Raw genomic sequence first — 21,573 nt, forward strand, 5'->3', positions numbered from 1 at the left:
ATTCACACATCCACGTGGCTTTCACACTCAGTGGCAGAAGTGGGTCGTTACAATAGAGACAGCTTGCAAAGCCTTCACGGACGACATGTGCCTACCCTTGATAGAAGAGGATGAGCACTGAATTCAAAGATCAGAGTTCTGCATTCAGAGCCCAGGGACAGAAACTGAGTTAGGCACATGGCTTAGCCAGTTGCCTCATCTGTAACAGAGGTGGCCTGTGTTAGCCCTTCTCCAGCTTCCTTCCAAATGCTAAAAGGTCTGTCACCCTCGGGCTGTTGGGCAAACATTACATCCCAGATGGAGTGACTGTTAGCACAAGAGAGTGATCCTTTGCCTGATGATCCGGGTCCTGTTTCAAGGACCGGTACAGAGGAAAGTAGCATCCTTGTCCCCGCGCCCCCAATGCCCCGCCCAGTACTGCATCAACAGCTCAATGGCCCTGGGTAGTGGAGTTAGCTCTCTAGACCTCAGTGTCTGCACCTGCACCAAAAGCAGGGCAGACCTTCCCAAGGGCCCTTCTGAGACTGATGGTCCCTGGGTCTCAGGAACTCCCTGCAGTTGCCAGCAGAGGAATGAACGATGCACACCTGAGATTTGTCAGTCATGTGTGATCCCCAGGAGAAAACTCCAGGTAGTAGGTGTTGGCATACTGGTACGGGAGGAATCATCTGGCCCCATGCCTCCAGATCATAGTTGTAGCTTGGATGACTGAATCGGGGGGCCGGGGGGGGGCAGGGATAATTAGCTATTCCTACCATGAAATCAGACACGAGACCTGAAAGAAATCAAGATCCTGCCTTCAGGAATCAAGTTACCTTGACTCTCTGGGTTCCCCCCGTTTCTCTCTGACATTTCAGCGTCAGATTAAAGTGTCTGGCCTTGGGCACCACCCTCTGGACCTGGCAGTTCCACATCAGGAACCCATCCTAGGGAGACGAGGGATGTGCACAGAGTTTGGGGTATGAAATTGTTCATCTGTGTGTTATAGAAAACTGAAAATTGGAAATAACGTAGCTGTCCAGCAATGGGGGAATGGCTAAATACACTGTAGTAGAGCCACACAGCAGGATATGATACAGTCACTAAAATCATGTGGCGGAAGAGTGCTTCCAAATAAAAAGTTTGCTACGTATAAAGGCATAAAACGGGTTGTAAACAGTGTAATTCTCTTTATTTCAAAGAAGAAAACATGAACAGAATTAGATGAATGTTCACCAGAATGTTAACAATGATTTTCTCTGGGCGATAAAACTGTGTATATTTAAAGTGATTTTTTTTATTATTATTATTTTATCCACGTCTGTGAAATTTTCTAAAATTTTCTAAAATGAACCAGTACACTGCTTAACAAGCAGCATTGTTTAAAACTCTTTAATATGGTAACTCTACCTTTTAAAAATTTTTTGTATTAAATGTAATTGTCTTCTCCAGTGCACATGTGCATCCATTCATTGTAAGAATATTTGAGGAGCAGTGGCCTCGGGCTTTCTCTTGGGTCCTGGAGGCACATCAGTGAGCAGAACAGATAAGGTGCCTGTGCAGGGGAGACAGAAAGGGAAAGATAGAGTAGGTAGTGAGAGGCGCGTGAGGGAATCGATGCCATGGGAAGGACAGGACGAGGTGCCCTGTTGAAGCCTCGGCATTAAAGCATCACCCGAGCAGAGATGGGAACGTGTCTTGTTCCTTTCTGGGTCAGAGGGAGCAGAAAGTGCAAAGGCCCTCAGGCAGCAAGCATGCTTGGCATGTTCCAGAGGATGAAAAAATTGTTTAGCCAGAGAACAATGGGCATTTAATTTACTCCAGATTACCCAGGAGGCTTTGATGCCCATGAGGTACCATCATCTTAACCCGTTGCCCAGTTACTGAGTAGGAAGTAATGGATGTCATGACTCATGGCTGTTAGAAATACGCTGGCCGTAATCTGTTAACGGTATCATTGAAAATGCCTTCAGTTCCTTTGTGGTTTTCTCCTCCTGAAACCTCTTGATTTAACCAGCATTGCAGTGGGTATAGGTGAGTAAGTCACCTTAGGGCTAAGATGCTCTGCTCTGCTAAGGTCCTTGGTTATATATGGCAAAGATATATACCTGTTTATGGAGCAGCACCCAAATGCCATCAGTCTTACGTTGTCAGAATTGTTTGCGTAAGCCCTGAATACAGGATGTTTTCATTGTAGAAAAACAATTATAGAATAAATCTGCAATTATTCACTTGCTCCCACACTTGGTCATTGTTGGCCTGTCTGCCCTTGGAATCTTAGAAGTAGAAACTTATGTTGTCAGATTCCTCTCTCTACACTTTGCAAAACATCTTTGATAAATATATTCATCAAAGCCATATCTTCTGTTCTGCTAGGAGATGTAATATTGAAGACATTCACAAAAAAGGTACAAATTTACAATGACTTGCGGTTAAGCATTACAGCATACTTTGGAGGGTTACCCAGAGTCTCCATGATTATAGAATAGATGGCACCAAGAGATTTGGAATTACTTGGTTAACTCTGCTTCCTTACTGTAGAGAAACCTTTGAGCTTGGATTCCTACTGAAGATATAAGTTAGCACGTCTTGGAAAAATTGCCAGTCAGGGTATAATTGTATTTGGGGCTGGCGATTCAGGACTACACACTTCCCTGTGTCTTTATTGTCTGTTGGTTTTCCCACATACAAAAGCTGGTGTATAATCACTTTACAAAATTGGCAAATTGCAGACTATCCTTGGTATTGTGTTAAACCGTTTGGTACTGGCATTACTGTAGGTCTGATTGTCACAGCTTGGTGGCAGCAAATGGTCCAGCCTAATAGAGAGTTAGTTAGCATCTACTGCCATCCAATCCCTCACAGACACCTGGTGCCATAGTTTGGCAGATCCAGTTCTCAGTTTTCATTTGAAATCCACCCCCCTAATAAGGAGCTGCGTGTGGAGAGCCTTTGGCCATACATATGCTCAGGCAAAGGTATTTAACACACATACACACTTGGAGAATTTGGATTTGTGGTATTCAAATTCACTTCATATGATGTGCTTTACAGAAACTCACCATAGGAGTCCTTTAAATTTATGAACACCTCCAATGATTGCAGACTGTTAGGACTTTTAGAGAATGTATCTGGGGCATAAAATGAGATGCATGTCAGTTATTAGGAAATTTTCTGATGGGGAGAGCACAGGAAGTCAAGGTCTTTCCCTGCATGGTCCTAGCCCCTGAGGGAGCTACAGAAGATGCTCCAGAAATCAGAGCAGCTGGAGCTCAGACCCAGTTCCTCTCCTACCACACTGGGAGGGCATAGAAGCATGGAAGCCCACAGGGATCTGTCACAGCCTCCCCACAGGTCCCGAGCTCCTGCAGAGCCTGTCTGCAGGCTCGACATATATCCATAGTCACAGGGTTTCTGGGCCATGAGTCAGCCAAGCAGAACCCTGACCCAGGTGACCTGCTGCTGCTCATCCACGGTCCAGGAGCGCGTGGAGGCCAGCAGCCTAAGGGAAGTGCTCAAGGCAAAGAAAGAAGTGCACAGTGAAGGATATGATGTGAGGCCTTGCACTGGGGGTTTTTGCAAAGGAGTCTTCATTTCACCTTCAGCATAGCCCAGGGGTGCAGAGGTCTTAGTACCACTGTATTACACTTGAGCAACCTGATGCTCAGAGAGGCCGTATCATCTGCCCAGAGTCACACAGCAAAAATGAGTAAAGCCAAGATTTGATCTAAACTCTTTGGAATCAAAGTCTGGGGCTCTTTCTAGAATTTGCCGTTGATTTTACATGGTAATTGAAGACTGGTGAAGGTGGAGAGGGTCACAGGGACTCTAAGGGGACTTTGAACTTAGTCTAGCACATCTGAAACATGCACGGGAATCAATTGAGGATCTTCTTAAAAAATGCATATTCTGATTCGTAGATCTGGGCTGGGGCCCAGGAATCTGCATTCCTGGCCACCCTGCAGGTGATGCCAGTGCAGCTGATCCACAGACTACATGTTGAATAATAGGGACATAGACTACAGGACCTTTGGACTGCAGGCTCTTCGGAGGAGAGGCTACCTCACGTTGATCTGATTTCCCCAGCGTCTGGTCCTGTGTCTGGGACATGACAGACCCACAGATATTTGTGGAATAAATGGTGGAGTGTTCTAAATTCACCCACAAGGACCCATGAGTTGAATCAAAACATGTCCTGAGCAAGAACTCAAGATTTGAGATTTATCAGCAAGGAGCATTACCAGTGGGCTCCTAAGTGCTTTCAATCTACAGCCCCAGCTGATTCTCTGCTCCCTCCTCTGGAAAGCAGCCTTGAGGAGACATCCTTGCTTCTCCTCTCCTGGTGTGAATTCCCGTTTGGGCACATAGCCCAGGGTGTCTGGCCCTGCAGGGTGTGTTTGTGTTGCTATCGTAAAGGATGCTGGCATGCTTATTCTGAGGCCTCCTTGGGTCTGCTGAAATCTCTGCAGTTAGACCATCGGCTTCAGCTTTATCCCTAGACACATACTATTTGCACTCCTGGTGAAGTCTGAATTACATTCACCACAAGGACAAGCGTTATGTCAACAATATGCAAGCTGAGAAGGGCAGGTCTCTTTGTCTTGCCAGGAGACCAGTTGCCAAACAACCCATTCAAAAGCTCAAAGAAAAAACAGTCCAGAGGCTCATTGTTGGTCATTTGTCAGATCCAAGCAAAGTCTAGGGCAGTCAGGACTTCTCACTGGAGAAAGGTCCCTTCAGAGAAGCTTCCGAGGGCATGGTTTCAGCTCGCTGGCCCAGCTAGCATGGCCTCTGGGGAGGGTCACTGTGTGTGGCAACCTCCCTAAAGGCAGGGATGCCCTCACACCCTTTGTCTGCGGCTGTCCCAGCATGACCAGTGATGGTTTGAGGGAAGGAGTTGCAATTCATGTGAACCTCCAAATGCACAGTGTCCAGGGGCACCCTCTGAAATGACATACTTGGTAACAGCTGCTTTCCTGTAATTAACGTTTGGCAGATGGCTGGTTGGTATTGGCTACAAGCTGACTGTACCGTTCATGATTTGGCCTCTTCAAATTCTGCTGTAGGGCTTAATGAAGATGTATGATTTTGAATGAATGAATCAATCAATCAATCAACCAATCAACCAATCAATGAACTATTCAATGAATGTACAATTATGTGCTCAGTGCAGTGCTTGGCCTAAAGACACAAAGATGAATAAAATAGTCTCTGCCTTCCAGGACCTCACAGCCTAATAAGAAAGATCAGTAAATCCTCAGAAAAAGGTCACGTGTTCATTTAGGTTCCCCAGAGAAGTCAGATCTGCCACAGGGTTTTGGGAGCAAGGGCTTCATGTGGCAAGTGATCCCAAGAGATGGAGGGGTGGGGAAGTAGGACTGTGTCCCAGGGAAGGGTGGAAGCCAGCAAGGGTAAGGTAAGGGCAAGTCAGTTATCTGGTGGTGCCACCGTGGACACACTGGAGCTCAGTCCTGCTGGGAAGCTAAGGAAACAGCATGGAACGTGCTGCCCCTTCGTGGGGCAGCAACATGGGCGCTCCAGGCTTGCCCTGCAGGCACGGCCCCCACAGAACCCTCAGACAGCCTCAGATGTGCACAGGGGTGCCAGTCCAAAAGCTCGGGATGTGGGCTGGTCACAGACGACATCTGCCACAGGTTGGAAATCCCAGGAGGGAGGAGGCAGCAAGAAGATGGAGAGGTGGTGCTTAAGCTGGATTTTGTAGATGAACGAGATAGCGAGGCCCCTGTAGGAAGGGTGACCAAAGACTGGAGGCTGGAACAGAGGGGCCCCGGGGAATAGTGGGACTAAGATCAGAGACCCAGCTGACAGCCAAGATCTCCTCCACCTCCATTGTGACAAGTCGGCCTTTCTCTGTCCAGCAGACAGGAAGCCAGGGAAGTACAACGGGGTCCCTCCAGGGAAGATACTGAAAGGAAGGTCACAGAAGTAGGGACACTAGAGGTGGGGCCGCCTCGAGAGAGAGGTAGTGAAGGAGGCCCTGAGAAGAGGCCAGATTCTGGACATATCCTGCAGGTAAACTTGGCATGACCTGCTGACAGATCAGCTGTACAGCGTGGAAGAAGTGTTAAATACTCCATAAGTAGTCACAGGTTGCCCTAGGAGCTGTTGAGAACAGGGTCCTGGAGGGAGACTGGCAGAAAGTCTTTGGGAGGGGTCCTCTGAAGAGATGACAAGCAAGCTAAAGCCTGCAGGAGGGGAGAAGTCAGCCCAGGAAGTGGTGGGGGACACGGCAGGACAGTGTCAGGTGAGTGTGACCGTACTCCCACAGCAAGGGGCAGGCGGGGGGAGGGGGGTGGAGCAGCGGTGAAGGATGGGAATCCAGAGTCAGAGTGTGCCTGCAAGTAGACGTGGAGGCCGTGTAGACCATCCTCCTGGAGGGCCTCTGCCTTCCTTGCCCTTTGGCACCCCCCCCCCAACCCCCCGCTGCACAGCTGCCAGGGTAGCCACCGGCGGTCTCCTCCAGCTGTGCTGTTTATTAGACCCAGGTTGAGCGAGACACCTGCCAGAGTCAGGCCCAGACCACTGAGGTTTTGATATCGTGGAATTGTCAGCTTTTGAAAACTCCATATTAGGATGGCTCCGTGCCATCCAGCAGCCAGCCTGCAGGTGGCAGCGTGGAAATGACTCCAGAAGCATACTCTGCAGGGGAAATGTGGAAGCCAGCTGCGCGAAGCCCCCAGGCTGCTCTTATCTCAGGGCTGCTGAGAGAGAGCTGGGGAGAAAGCCATCTCGCCCACTGGGCCGGGCCACTTTCTAGCCAGCCCCCCGACGGCGAGTGCGGTCAGTGCGGCAGCCTGGCCCATCCTCCTTCCAGACCACCCCCTGCGCCCCCAGCCACGCAAAACCCAACTCTGCTTTTGGCTAGAGAGACACAAGAATGGAATCTGCCCGGGCAGGGCAAGAAGCCGGTGTCCTTCCTCCATCCGGCTTCACCTCCTAGGAGTAGGAGACTCCTTTGTCGACATTCCTCCCAAACCTCACGGCTTGATTTCCGAGTGGAATCTAAAACCCTACTGCAGTTGGGTTCAGAAGCACTCAAATGCAAAAAATGCTTTTGTTGCATTTACATGCCTTTGGGGAATATTTTTTCCCTACAACTGAACTGAACATAGCCCCAAAACTCAGTCTTTGCTCGATTATGGCCCCCCAGTGAGGGCAGTGTGCAAAATGCCCAATGTTTCTTCTGGAGATCGTCACCTACGGCAGCCCACGGACCCTCTTACCACCGTCTGTGGTGCTGAAGTGTCAAAGGAGGAAGGAGCAGGGACTCTAGGAATTCACGTGAGTCCAGAACCTCTGGTTAGGAGCCCCGTGCTTCAGATGGAAGCTAGGTGTTCATGAGCAGCCCCTGCAAGATCACAGCCTCACCCAGGTGAAGACACTCGTCAACTCTTCCAAGCACCTCAGAGCACGGAGTCTGTTGTCTGGGGGTCTTTCCAGAATTTACTGTGACGTTCCTGATAGAATAAAATTAATCTCATGCCTCTTTCTGATAACTTTTTAAAAAATCAAAAGAACAGAATAGAGGGGCATAGTCAGCATTCTCATCTCAAACTTGAACTTCCTGATTGTTCGTTGCAATTTCGACGACACCCACCAGAAAATTAATCAACTTGGAATCATTCCCGGGGCAGATGTTTGAAGTAAAAGAGGACTTCTGCTGTCCGTCACCTCCATTTTGACCCCAGTCCATACCTTCTAATTGATTGAGTTCTCCTTTCCAGCTTCTCTCTTAACTCAGGCATGAGACCCTGCGGGCAAAACATCCCGTGATGGGGACCGAAACTACCCTCTCCGGCAATAAGGAATGCCCTGAGCCAGCAAGACCCCTCGTGATTGACCCCAAGACAGCAATCAACTTGACCTGCCCTGCTCAGCTGCATGCATGTACCCGCCAGCCTCTGCCCTGCGTCTTCCTGACATGATCCTGGGAGTGCTTTCAGCACTTTGGAGACAGTCTTTGAGACACTAGTCTGCTGTCTTCCTGGTGCTGGCCTCCCCCAAATAAATCACTTTCTCATTTCACCACCCCTCATTTGTCTGCCTTTGCATTGTGTCAGCCGCGAGTGGTCGAACCTGGTCTGTTTGGGACCCCTGGGGCCAGATCCTTCTCCCTAGCTTCCAGAAGACGGGGCTGGTCCTGCAGTTGAGGGGGGGAGGGTCCTGATGTGACATTAGCAGTTATATCTTGGCTCTTTCTCAAAAGCCTGTCTAAAAATTTCTCCCATCCTCTGTCAAAGCGGAGGCCAATACACGTATCACTGCAGTTCAGGTTATCATCTTTGAAGAGCGTCGGTGTATCCAACGACCCGTGGGTTCACCTGTGCGTCCCACCAGGCACTGCCCATAGAAGAATCATATAGCAGTGTCAAATACTTTCAGCTCTGAAGCAAAAAAGCTAGGGCCATCTTTCCCCCATGTGTTAATGCCTCTACCTAAATCCGTATGCTCAGTTATTCCAAACACGCTCTCAAGCCATGAGGTTCGATCCCAATGCAAACGTGTTATTTTTATCACAGAAGAGCATCACCCAACAGCACAGCATCTGATGAACACATTCAAGAGTCATATCCTTACTCAACCAGGATGTAGCGCACATACCCTGTGCCGAGCACTGTGTGAGGCCTGGGCATCCAGAGATGGCTGCCTGTGCTAATGCAAAACCTCGTCAACAGAGCCTGGCACAGGGTGCTCGCTCAGTGACTGTGGGATGAAGGGATGCTGGTGCTCTAAGAGGGAATATGGTTTTTTCCTCAAAGCCTTCTCTGCTGCTAAAGAAAACATGTCAGATCCTCCCATCTGCCCTTAAGAGCTAAGAGCTGATGCTGATGGTGCTCTGGTCACGTAGTAAAAGCCCAGAACGCCTTCTTTATGTCCTATACTTTCTTTTTGGTAGCTACATTCACTCAAGTGATGTCCTGGCACCTGCTCCAGAACTTGGAGCTCCTCTTAGGTCTGCTGCATTGGGGAAGAAGGCCAGGGAGGTGGGGGAGTGGGGGGAAGGGGTAGAGGGCGTATCTTATCATTAAGGATGTATCCAAAGCAATATAGTCTTTGTCCTTGGGCTCAGGGCTGTGGCAGTTCAGCCACACTGCAGGACCCTGGCCTTTCAGCAGCTGACATGGCCAGCAGTTGGTCCCCTCACCGTCAGGCAAGTGTTCTACATGCAGAGTCTGTGGGGAGATTCTCCATGGGCTCCTTTGCTGACTGTTGAGACCTTCCCACATGATCCCATTAGCCTTTCCTTTTTATGCCGAGCCTTCTTTCTCTCCTCCACCTTTTACCTGAGACAGACTCCAGCTCTTCAACCAGAGTAATGAGGGTGTGGTCTTTCCAGCATTTTTGTGTAGCATGAGCCTAGTTTATAAAAATGTCTTTTGGTCACTGACCAAGGATTCGTCAGGTTCAAAGGGTGCTGTGTGTTTTGTGTGAAACCAGGTTTCCCGAGTTCAACTCTTGACTTAAAAACAAAAAACAAAACCAAAAAAATAAAAAAATAAAAAGATAAAAATCCCACGACCTTATGTTCTTCTTACTATGCCTTTTAAAGCAGCAATAAATCATCCACAGCTTGCCGGTTTAGAGGTTCCTCTCCAGGAGACCATATTCTCCCTTTTTGCTAGGGTACAAGTTCCCTTCATGCAAATGAACTATTTGCATATTTAAGAATAGGAAAATCTACAAGTAAGAAAAGCACCAGTACACAGGGTATTGCTTCTATTATGTTAACCATTGTGAAGCACCCCATTCACCAAGAAGTAAACTTTGAAGTCCTAGAATGAAAATCAAAATCCCATGACTTGATTCTTGCTTAACTATGTGAAGAGTTGTCTCTTGATAGGTAAGGGCAGTTTTGTGGGGTTTTTTTTTTCTTCTACTTTGCAAATGTTGCCCTTAGGGTAAGCATGGCCACCAACTGTGGAATAAAAATCTCATCATCCTGTGATTTCTTTTCTTGCCCCCATCCCACCTCCCACCTCCCAGCTGACCTCAAGCTTAATTAAATGCTTTTTTCACTCTTTTTCCTGGGAAAAATGACACATTGTTCTCACATGTGTGCTTGTTGTTTAGAAAGCCAAGCTTGGCCCCGCTGGTAACAAAGTAATCAGTCCTTCAGAAGACAGGAGACAACCTTCCAACAACCTGGACAGAGTGAAACTCACAGACTTCAATTTCCTCATGGTGCTGGGGAAGGGAAGTTTTGGAAAGGTAAGAGGACAGTTGTCGGGGAGATGGAGGGGCTCTTCCAGAGAATGCTAGGATCAGTTCCATGCTCCCTAGGGTTTCCAGAACCATCCTTGAGATTTGCCTGCTCTGTACTCATTTCTGAGATGTTCCCCTGCCTACCCCGACCCACCCACCGCTTCATTTCATTAAAAGCAACCATACCCAGAAAGCTACAGAGGGTTCACTCTGCATCACCATTTCGGGGTTGAGAACAGAGCAGGTGCTCCAACATGCTGGTTGAATAAATAATCTTCGCAACTAAAAATTACAAGGTGATTTGTAGTAAGCAAACGTAATGATTAAGAGGCACTGAACTGGGTTTCTTCAATGATCAACCTATATGTCTACATTTGGCTTCTCTGGCCCCAAATCTCATGATAGATCCAGGAAGTGATGTCCATCCTGCCTTTTTGTTTGTCTTGGCTCCTGACTCGTGAGAAGCTTATAAAAAGGTCAGTCACATTTTTGCCTAAAGGATGCTCCTGAAAAATGTGCACACTTCAAGGCGAATGCCGAGGACCAGGTATATTCCTTTCCGCAGCCACAAAAGCTCCATCATGCAACCATAGCCTACGCTGTGTACAAATCTTGACAGCTCCTCAATTAACCAATACTGGAAGAATTTAATCTGCACTGACATGCGATCTTTCAAAATTTGCACATAAAGTGGAACTTTGCGAATGTTTATATCACGCATTTATAAATTGGCACAAGGTGAACAGCCACCTGACCAGGTTCCTCCCCACTCCCATTACCAGACATACACTTCGAAGCTTTCAGGTTGCCTTTCGTCTGCTCCCAGGTAATGCTTGCTGACAGGAAGGGCACAGAGGAACTGTATGCTATCAAAATCCTGAAGAAGGACGTGGTGATTCAAGATGACGACGTGGAGTGCACCATGGTGGAGAAGCGAGTCCTGGCCCTGCTTGACAAGCCCCCATTCCTGACACAGCTACACTCCTGCTTCCAGACAGTGGTAAGGACCCTGGGGGGGGGGGGGGGGGCTATCTGTGGCAAGGTGTGGGGGGGGCTCTCCAGGGCCACCCTTGACCCAGTGTTCTAAGCATCTGAATTAACCTTCCTCCAGTGGAGAAGGCTCGAGAAAGACATAACCTGAGAACAGCCTCTCACTCTTATGCCACTGGTAAATTTGGGGAGTCCCCTCTCTGGGATGTGCCCTACTTACAAGCTTGGCACTAATTCTCTTTGATTCAGCAAACATTTGGATCAAAGGTTTTCTTTATACCAAGCAGTGTGCTAAGACTTAAGAATACAAAACCAATAAAATAACCCACAGTCCTGGCTTTTTAAGACTACTGATCCAGTTGCCAAGCATTGCATTGGAACATGAGGAAACTTGATCTCATAAAAGAATGTGTTCTTGTTGATGGCACACAGCAGGCTTGGCAGTCTGGTCTGTTTTGTACAGCCCATGAGCTCTGAGAAAAGTTGGAGGGGAAAAAAAAAAAAGAATGCTATTTTGTGACGTGTAAATTAGACGAAATTCACATTTCAGTGTCCATGAATCATTTTCTTGGAACACAGCCACGCTCCTTCATTCTCCATCGTCCACAGTGGCTCTTAGGCTGCAAAGGCAGAGTTGAATAGTTGCAAGAGATGCACAAAGCCCATGGTCTTTCCTGTGTAGCCCTTTACAGAAAGTTTGCCGAGCCCTGTCTTACAGTATAAATAAAAAAAAGGACAAAAGAGTTCCAAAGCACTGATGAACCTGTAGTGGGGCCAGGGCAGTGGCATGGAGCTTGCAGGCAGCCTGCAAGAAACATGAATATTTCGAGGGCACCATCATCAGTCTTGCCCCAAGACAGGCTTTCCATTTCCTCAACGCCTGCCCTTTTTAAAGAGATGACTCAATAATCAGTAGCTATAATTAGTATTGTTATGATTATAATATCTTCAACTTTCTGTTGGCCGGAAAGTGACTCTCTGTTTTACGTCTCTCTTTAAAATGTCTTGGGAGGGACCCCTCAGTGCTCTTGGATTTTAGAATCTCAAAATGACAGTGTAACCACACAGTGTCAGGGCAGGCGAAGGGCTGCAGAGTCAGGTGCCAGCCACTGTGTGTCAGCCTGGCACTGGTGGCACGGACAGCCCCCTCCTCCCGACAGCACCAAAGTAGGGACGAAGAGGGAAGAGCAATATGCCAGAGAGGGACCCATGTCTGCGAGTCCTAGCCCGGATCCTATCACCCTGGTTACACTGACGAAGCTCCAGAAAACAACAAAACGTGGAAATAAAGATGGAATTAAAATTCATAACAGGAAAGCTAGAGATGGAAGCTCCCGGAGCTATTTCCTGGCTGCTAGCACCAGCTTCATCATTTTTTCCCTCCCTGTGCAACACTTTAATGTTTAATAACTTCAGCAAAATGTCTAGAAGCGAGCAGAGGTCGGCTTTCCCCTGGGTGTGCTGTGCTGTTAGCTATTTCGCTGTTCAACCCCATTTTCCCCTATCTGCCCCACTGTGATGTCCTCATAAACATGCACACTTACTGGGGTCGATGATGTACACCCTCCGTGGGGCAGACAATTAACACACCAGTGACAGAGAAGATAAAGAACAATATTTGGGCCTATTATGGATGCAACAGCACATCTGATTAGCCTCGCCATGTATAGTCCCCTCCCCCACAGTAAATATCGTTGGGCATTTATAATTTATGAGCCCAGCCTAACTCATGAGATTGGTTTTCAGAAGCTTCCAGTGAAACACACGACTACAGCGCTGTGGTTTGCCTCCCAGACACTGCAAACCAGAAACACCAGTTAAAAGTAAATAATTGGCCCACTTGGATTCTTCACACCATGCCTAACTTAGACATGTCTTCTGTGTGCAGGAGAGAAGGGAAGAGGGTTTGAGGCTGTTACTGTAATAGGAAGCATGCGGAACCAGATGGGGACAGGCATGTTGACAGAGCGCCATTATTTCAGAGTTACATTAATGGCTTTATACTTCCCGAGGCCCTCATGTGGCAGGGTCTGTTACTTATTTTTTATTTGGGAAGAAAAAATTTGAAGGGCTCCACTGAGCAGATCTGCCAGCGAAGCCCAAGGTTTACTAACTAATGAGAAAGCAAAGCACAACCTAGAAAGTAATGGAAGCCTCTCTGCCGGTGACCAAGCCCTGCTCACGTGTTGAACCTTCATCTTCAGGATCGACTGTACTTCGTCATGGAATACGTCAACGGTGGGGACCTCATGTACCACATTCAGCAAGTAGGAAAATTTAAGGAACCACAAGCAGTGTGAGTACTATTTTTTTTTATTTTTTTAAATTTATTTATGATAGAGAGAGAGAGAGAGGCAGAGACACAGGCAGAGGGAGAAGCAGGCTCCATGCACCGGGAGCCCGACGTGGGATTCGATCCCGGGTCTCCAGGATCGCGCCCTGGGCCAAAGGCAGGCGCCAAACCGCTGCACCACCCAGGGATCCCATGTACTATTTTTTTTTAAGGCCTTTAATTTAGACATCACATAGAAACTTCTGGGTGAAGTATGGACGTAGAGCTTCACCATCCTCGGACCTGAGACCTGTAACCTCCCAGGGGGCAGACTTACTGGTTGGGTCCATCTACACCCATCCCAAGGAGAGGTTTGTTCTACTTCCAGTAAGTTGTAGATGCTGGTGTATCCCCCTCTCACCCAGTTCCCTCACTGATTGAGTCAGCCACTCATGATACAACAAATCATTGTTGCACACCCACAACACACCACGCATTAGGAGTGTGAAAGGCTCTCTGCCCTGTAGGAGCTCACCCTCTGCCCTGGAGTAGAAGAGGTCACTAGACAATTGTAGCATGTAGCCGTAATTTTAGAGGTGGCACCGCGCAAGCCCTGATAAAGAGGGGAGTGAGGGTTGCACATCCTCAGGCAATGCCCAAGCCAGCAGGGCGGAAGGTGGTTTGAGATTGGGGGTGAGGGGAGCTCCAGGTGATGAGCCTGATGGAGGACCTGGCTGAGGACCATGGAAGGCTGTGGGGGGCTTGACACTATCAGGCTAAGTTTTCAGAGAGCTTTATGACCAAGAGGGGAAGGAGGAAGGGAGAGTGGGGACTGGTGCACAGGGGTTGGTGAAAAATCTATGTAGAGGAGAAAGAATGGAACTTTAATTAGACCTTGACCTTGGAGCCAAAGAGGAGGAAGGGTCTTTGAGAAACATCCTGGAGGAAGAAAAGCAGAACTTGGTGTAGAACAAGAAACCTTTTCAGGTGATACCTCATTTTAGGGTTGGGGGCAGCCACCCAGGAGAGATGCTTTGGGTGGGGAATCATCAGCTCAGTTGGGAGGGTTTGATTAGGATGTAAGAGTCAGCAGCACAGGGCAGAGACATGGGCTCCGGGGGAACAGAGAAAATGGTCCATCTAAGGGGGGACTTTGGTATCAGAAAAATCATCCTGTTTTCCAGGGGCTAGAAGGTCACAGGACAGGCAGCAGGAGCAAATGTATACAAACAGCTATTTCGTTTCCCCCAGGGAGGATGCAGAGTGGGCATATACCCTGATTAATCAAGTTAGCAAATGTTCATTGAATTCTGGCCGGTGTTTCGGTCTAAAAGATAAATCTAAAAAACTGTTGCCCTGTGTGGCTTGGTGTGTCTTAGATTGAGTGAAGATTGAGTGAAGGCAGAAGAGGGAATTCTTTGGTAGCAAACTTAAAATATGCAAAGAGGGATTTTTTTTTTTTCATTCTCAGATTTCTTTATTAATCAAATACACAAATGCCAATCAGATTTTTGGTGTTGAAGGGGATTTTTTTTCTTTTTTTTTCTAAGTTTTTAAAAATTTATTTATTCATGAGGAACACAGATAGAGGCAGAGACACAGGCCGAGGGAGAAGCAGGCTCCCTGCCGGGAGCCTGATGTGAGACTCGATCCCAGGACCCCAGGATCACACCCTGAGCTAAAGGCAGATGCTCAACCACTGAGCACCCCTCCATTTCTATTTTTATTTTTCAGTCTTCAGAAATGCCTTTTCCCCCTGTCTTACTCAGTTATAAAGCATTAGAATGCTTGGGTTGTAAAGCCCAGCTTGATGGAGCTGCAAAGAGCAAGTAGCCGAATAGCCACCTTGTTGTGAGGTAATGTCAAGGTGTCTCATCCAGTGCCCTTTGGTTGTATTTGTGTTGCTAGAAAATGTTTATTTTAAAAATACAGAAAAGCACGAAAAATCACGTAAAAGTTGCCTGTAATCCCCTCTCTTCCCTCCACCACCCCTTCCCTCTCTTGCCAGCCTTCAGGGGTGCCCCCCGCCCAGTAAGAGTTTGGTCCTTATCACCAGAGGTTGCCCTCTACCTGTGTAGACATTGTGCCGATTTTAAACCTCCCGGGTGTGATGTTTGCAGACACAGCCTTGTGGCTCCTCAGACTTCAGAGATTCCTAAATGCTATGCAAATTTTAAAACCTCTTTCAGCATTTACTCTGAGTTTATTATGAATTATTTAAAAGGGTAAACTCAAGTATGAATCATGGTGTGTGTCCCATTTATCCCAGCACTTGGGGCGGGGACGGGTGGGGGGGTGAGTACAGCAGCTACAGAGTGCATCACACACTCTACTTTGTCTTCTAGGGAATCACTGCATTTTTACACACTAACGCATTCTGTCCGTGAATAGGGAAATGCACATTTTCTCCACTCTTCCCCAGTCCTGACACAGAAGAGTCTAGCAGCCACTTTTTCAAAGATTGCATTAGGAACTTCTTGTAAGCAGTAAATTAACTGTCCACCGGCCTCAAACAAGAAGTGCTTGTTTCTGGACAGGTAATAAGCCTGTCTCTTTGACGTATTAGCTGTAAAATTCCTTGGGGAGGTGAGAGTGATAAAATGGCAGAGGGAAGGATGAAGGGTTTGTCACATGTAGGGTGATGTTGATCTCTGATAGTCGCGGGATCTTACATTTTTTTGCCTCACTGATGCCCAAACTAGAAGGTACAAAATGTTCAGAAATCCACAGAGCAAGCCAGAGACCTGATGAGCATTTTCTTTTGCAGATTTTATGCGGCAGAGATTTCCATTGGATTGTTCTTTCTTCATAAAAGAGGAATCATTTACAGGTGCGTATGGAAGCTCTGCTGCCAGCAGTGCAGCTGAGAGTCTTCCTGGACCTCTGGTCCTCCGTGTGCACATAAATAATTCTGTGATGGGGACCTAAGACACAGACTTGATAACCCTCAAGGTCACAGAGACCTGCTGGGACCCACCTTTGCCTACAGCCTCCAGGCAAATCAGAGCCATTTTCTGATCTCCAGACCTCAAAAGATGTTGCATCTTATTTCTGCTTCCCACAAGAAAACGTGGCTTTTCTCTCCACTGACAGCTCCTTCCTCTGCCCCCCTTTTTATTTTTGGAATGGAGATCAGGGAGCAATGGAAACCGAATTTCTGTTCTAGATGCTCAGCAGGAGAAGAATACAGGGTGTAGGGGAGAAGCAGAGGAAAAACTGTTGAATTAAATTCTTCAGGTGGTGAGCAACAGCACAAGTCTGATGCCAAAAAAAGGAGAATGTCTTCTAGTATTCTTTGAAGAGTACAAGGACGTATGGCACTAGGGCAGAATGCAATAGCCACACGTGCGTGAGCCCATGAGGTAGTTCTGAACCTGTGATTGGGCAAACCTGGTTGTAGGCCAGGCCCTCTGTATGGGACAGTAGCAAATCAAATGAGTGGGATCTGCCCCAGACCTGCTAAATTGGAATCTGGTGATTCACATGCTCAGCCAAGGCGGTGATTGCTAGTCCAACCATTTAATCATTAATTCAGTGTGCATTTATTAAGTACCTACTGTATCCTAGGCACTACAGTAGACTCTGGAGATGTAAAAAAACAAAACCCAGTAATCCCTGGTCCCCGCTCTCCCAGGACTCATAGTTAATACACCATTGCAATGGCAGCTAGTCACATAGCCTTCTGTCTCACTAGCTCTGGAGCAGACTGTGATGTCATGGGATGGACTCTGATGCTCTCCTGCTTCCTTGCAGGGATCTGAAGTTAGACAATGTCATGCTGGATTCGGAAGGGCATATCAAGATTGCTGATTTTGGGATGTGCAAGGAACACATGATGGATGGAGTCACAACCAGGACCTTCTGCGGGACTCCAGATTACATTGCCCCGGAGGTAGGGCCCCCCGATTCTCCTTGTTTTCTAGACCAGACCTTTCAAATCACACATACAACCTCCTAATTGGGGTATGGAATCATTAGTGAATAACTAAGTCAGTGACCACAAAATGGGCAAACTAGGCTAAATAAAGCAAAATAGAAAACAAGTGTGAGAGCTCACTGCATAGTAAGGATATGTCTTATTTCACGGAACTTTGTTTTGTTATGTGTAAGCTGGTTGTATGGTGGAATGTGTTTCTTACACAGTCATGGTCAAAACAATTTAAGCTACACCGTTGGGCAGAGAAAGTAGAGATCTTGGTTGTAAAAATGCTCCGCATGGGAAAACTGGATCAAAAGGTGATTCCAATGATGACTTTTTAGTAAAATTAGAGTGATTAGTGCCCTACCTCACCCATTGAGTGGGTCATGGTGTTTAATCTAGACAGAACATTTCAGTTTGGTTATAAACAGTGTGGTTCCAAGATGTGTGATTACAGCAGTGGCTATACTGCTTAATCTTTGTTATGACACATTCTTTTTTTTTAAGCTTTGTTTATTTATTTGAGAGAGTGAGTGAGCAAGCAGTGGGGAGAGGCAAAGAGAGAAGAGAGAGAGACTCTCAAGCAGACTCCACGTAGAGCCCAACACGGGGCTCGATCCCACAACCCAGAGGTCATGACCTGAGCCAAAATCAAGAGGTAGATACCTGACTGAACCCCCCAGGAGCCCTTGTTGTGACACATTCTGAGTAATTTCCGTCCTATTGTGAACCTTCCTACATGCCAATGACCAGGTGGGTTATAACCCTGGATCACTGTGTAGCCAACTTCCCATCCACACACAGCCCAGTGGAAGAAACGGTTTCTTCTCAGCTGAGCTCCATCATGGTAGAAGGTAACAGATGCAAAGTTAGCCCAACCTTCCCTCTTCGGGAGAGCTCTCGTGTCAGCTGTTGGCAGCTTGTGTGGTATTTTTTTCACCTGTTGTTCCATTCTTCACAGGCTGTGGGAACTCAGTAAGTTACTTGGCCTCTGCCTCCCTGTTTCTGCAGTGGCAAGTTAGAGATAAGCGTAGCCTCCTTGTAGAATTCCTATGAGGACAGAAATGCCAAATAAAGTGTTTTTGCACCTAGTAGACCCTCCGTGATAGCCAGAGTTCCAAAAGGGAAGCTGAATTTCTTTTTTCCAGCATGAAGAGCTTCCTTGTTTTGTTTGTCGTATGCCCAGTGTGGAAAGACAGACTTCAAACATTTACTTAGAAACTTAAATTCTCAGTGACATAGCCAAAGGTGACATGTTATCTTGATACATAACTTCATGGGGCTTGCCCTCCAAAGAACTCACACATCACTGTCTCCAGGCATAATGGGAGCTTAAATAGTCCTATTTCTCAAACACGAAGAATAAGGTGATCATACAGTACCAATACAACTTCCTGATGCAGTATTTATTCTGACACCTTCTACAGGCTAACATGTATTAAACAGGCTGTGATTATGAGCTGTGCATGCTCCATTTAACACCCACCAGATGCTATAAAAATGTGGTGACAGGGAAGGCAGTGTTTTTAGGAATAAAGGTGGTTTGAACTTCATCTCCATTAAGACCCATCCTCTGCGATCAAACTAATAGCCTCCTGTGCTCAGTAACACTTCAACCATCTGACATCACCAGGGAGACGGCATTCCACGTAGATGAAATGTTCCAAATAATTGACATTTGTTGTCTTTTTTTCCCTCCTAATGTTCTTCATTGTATCAGGTTCCTGTTGCCACTACAACAAATCACTATGCACTTAGTGGATTAAAACAATACAAATTTATTATCATATGGCTCTGGGGGTCAGAAGTCCAAAATCCATTTCACTGGGTCAAAGACAAGTTGTCGGCATGGCTGCACTCCCACCAGAAGCTCTGGGGGAGTCCCACTGCCTTGCCCTTTCTAGCCTCTGCGTGGCCACAGTCCGTGGTGTCACGTGTTACCATCTCCGTCTTTTGTGACCCCAGCCTTACAGCCTCCCTCTCATAGGACCATCGTGATTACAGGGGGCCCACCCAGATAACCCAGGCTCATCCCTCTGTCCCAGAATCCTTAATCACATCTGCAGAGTGCCTTTTACCAAATAAAATTACCAATATACACAGATTCCCAGACTAGAATGCACAAACCTCTGGGGACGTCCTACCACGCTCAAGATGGTGTCCCATCTAACTATATTTGATAAACTCCCACCTCCTTCCTCTAAGGACACTGAAACACACTTCTAATGTATCTTGGCAACTTTGGGGCATTTTTTTTTAACTTGTACTGATTTGTATGTTTATTTACTTGTGTGCAACTTGATCACACACGGGTAGACTTGCTTCTCCAACAGTGTAGTTCAGAAAGAGTATAGTTCATCCCTCCTCCTGGCCTTTTAGAGTCACACCCACCTCTCCCCATCACCCCTCTTGTCCCCATCCTTCCCCTCCCCCACCAGCCAACCACTCACCTCTTTTCCATCCTATAACTTTGTCATTTCAAGAATAGCATATGACAGAGTCATACAGTATATAACCTTTTGAGATTGGCTTTCTCATCTGGGCACTTTCTAGAACTGTAGTCATCATATTTGTGCTTCTACCCCCTGGGTGGGTTACTGAAACATCCTTTGCCTCAGTTTCTTCCCCTGTAGAGTGGGGATGATAATGTTTTCTTCATGAAGTTACTGTATGTAGTTTGGAGGATCATCTGACACCAGGCACGTTGGTCCTGCCATGGTTATTACTCGACCCATTTGCCACATTGCATTGTGGGCCTCTTGCAATCTTCTACTACAACCCTCCCTCAAATAGTCCCCACAGCATGATTCAGAAGAGGTGCCCACAGCAGTTAGGTAATGGTCTAAGGCCACGTTGCTGAGAAGTGCCAGGACCAGGCTTCACTGCCAGGCTCAGGCCACCTGCAGACCCGTGGACTGCCCACTGCACAGAACCCCTGCTCAGATCCTAAGTGACTCACATGTTCAGAGAATGTACCGTGCCGCACACTTAGTGTGCCAAACAGGGTGCCACTGGGACAGCATCTACAACAGGGCCCTGCCCTTGACATAGTTTACAGTGTGGAAGACATGACATGCAAACAGAAACCAAAATACCTGTTAGATTCTGGTTGACTTTCATTGTAAAATAAGCTGCACCACTTTGGGAGCTCAATCAGTAATTCACATTGTTTTACCTGAAACAATAATCTCAGTTCAAGTGGTTTCACCTTTTGTTGGCATTTCCCCATACGGATCCAGGAATATGGCATATTTGACCATGGGAATAATTGCTGTGAAGAGGAAGCCCATCTAGGTTCAAAGTTTCTGAATTTGCTCAGGGGTTAATATAATCCTGTCCTCTGTGTAAATCTTTCTGTCAGGCAGAGGCAAAAATAATTATCCTAGCTGGCATTTTCCTTAATAGGCAAAGCAGAGACTTAAATATTTATGGCTGTTTGTTTAAACCCCTTGAAATGGATTAATATTGTGGCATCTCCTTAACCAGTGAAGATGAGCTAAAGCAGAAAATGTCACTTAACAGATGGGACTTTTGGAGTTGAGTTGGATACCCACAAGGGGGACACTAATCAGAAGAGAAGTCCTGGATCTGACCTTACAGGTCCTCTTTGCTTTGACATAGAAAGAAGAATTCTTAGCGGTCGGTGTAAGTCCCTGGGAGGGACAAACAGAAGCTTCATCTGAGTTTAATCCCCCAACAGAACGTGATTTGGGGCATGTGGAGTCCACCTCCTGGCAGCTAAGAATCAGGCTCTGAATACTTGCATTGCCCACTTTTTCCCGGGAGAAGAAGAGCAGCAGGAGGGGATGGGTTTACTCCTGGCTGGTGCACCTCTGAGTACCTCCTGCCGTGGTGGGAGCAAAGTCGTTTGAAAATGTGCCACGAAGAATCCTTGCTATGGCAGGGGGCATGTCAGACCACACCAAAGGATAGGACCCATGATGGAGAGACTGCCCCTGCACAAAGACCCCGGGACACATCTGGTTTGTCACATTTTATACATGAGCAGAGGTTAAGTGACTCACCCACGGTCACACAGCTGGTAACAGGCAGAGGTGGGATTTGGACCTGAGATATTCTGACCCTAGAGCAAATACATGTATTCTTGGAACCTATTGCCCCATCTTCAGAGGGAAGAGAACACTCCCCAAGCAAACAAGCAGTTCACAGTGAGCACTGAGATGTTATA

At 47.1% G+C, this 21,573-nt stretch overlaps 1 protein-coding gene across 1 annotated transcript in view; it reads left to right on the forward strand.

The window, feature by feature from the left end:
• The window catches only part of PRKCA (protein kinase C alpha), a 390,531-nt gene that overhangs the window by 329,797 nt on the left and 39,161 nt on the right, over positions 1-21,573 (forward strand). The window contains exons 9-13 of the mRNA XM_025999622.2: positions 10,072-10,209; positions 11,030-11,203; positions 13,398-13,489; positions 16,233-16,295; positions 17,219-17,357. Of these exons, the coding sequence (XP_025855407.1) occupies positions 10,072-10,209; positions 11,030-11,203; positions 13,398-13,489; positions 16,233-16,295; positions 17,219-17,357 (606 nt within the window). The remainder of the gene's footprint in view (positions 1-10,071; positions 10,210-11,029; positions 11,204-13,397; positions 13,490-16,232; positions 16,296-17,218; positions 17,358-21,573) is intronic.

This window comes from Vulpes vulpes, chromosome 2, assembly GCF_048418805.1.
Source record: "Vulpes vulpes isolate BD-2025 chromosome 2, VulVul3, whole genome shotgun sequence".
NCBI classification, from domain to species: Eukaryota; Metazoa; Chordata; class Mammalia; order Carnivora; family Canidae; genus Vulpes; species Vulpes vulpes.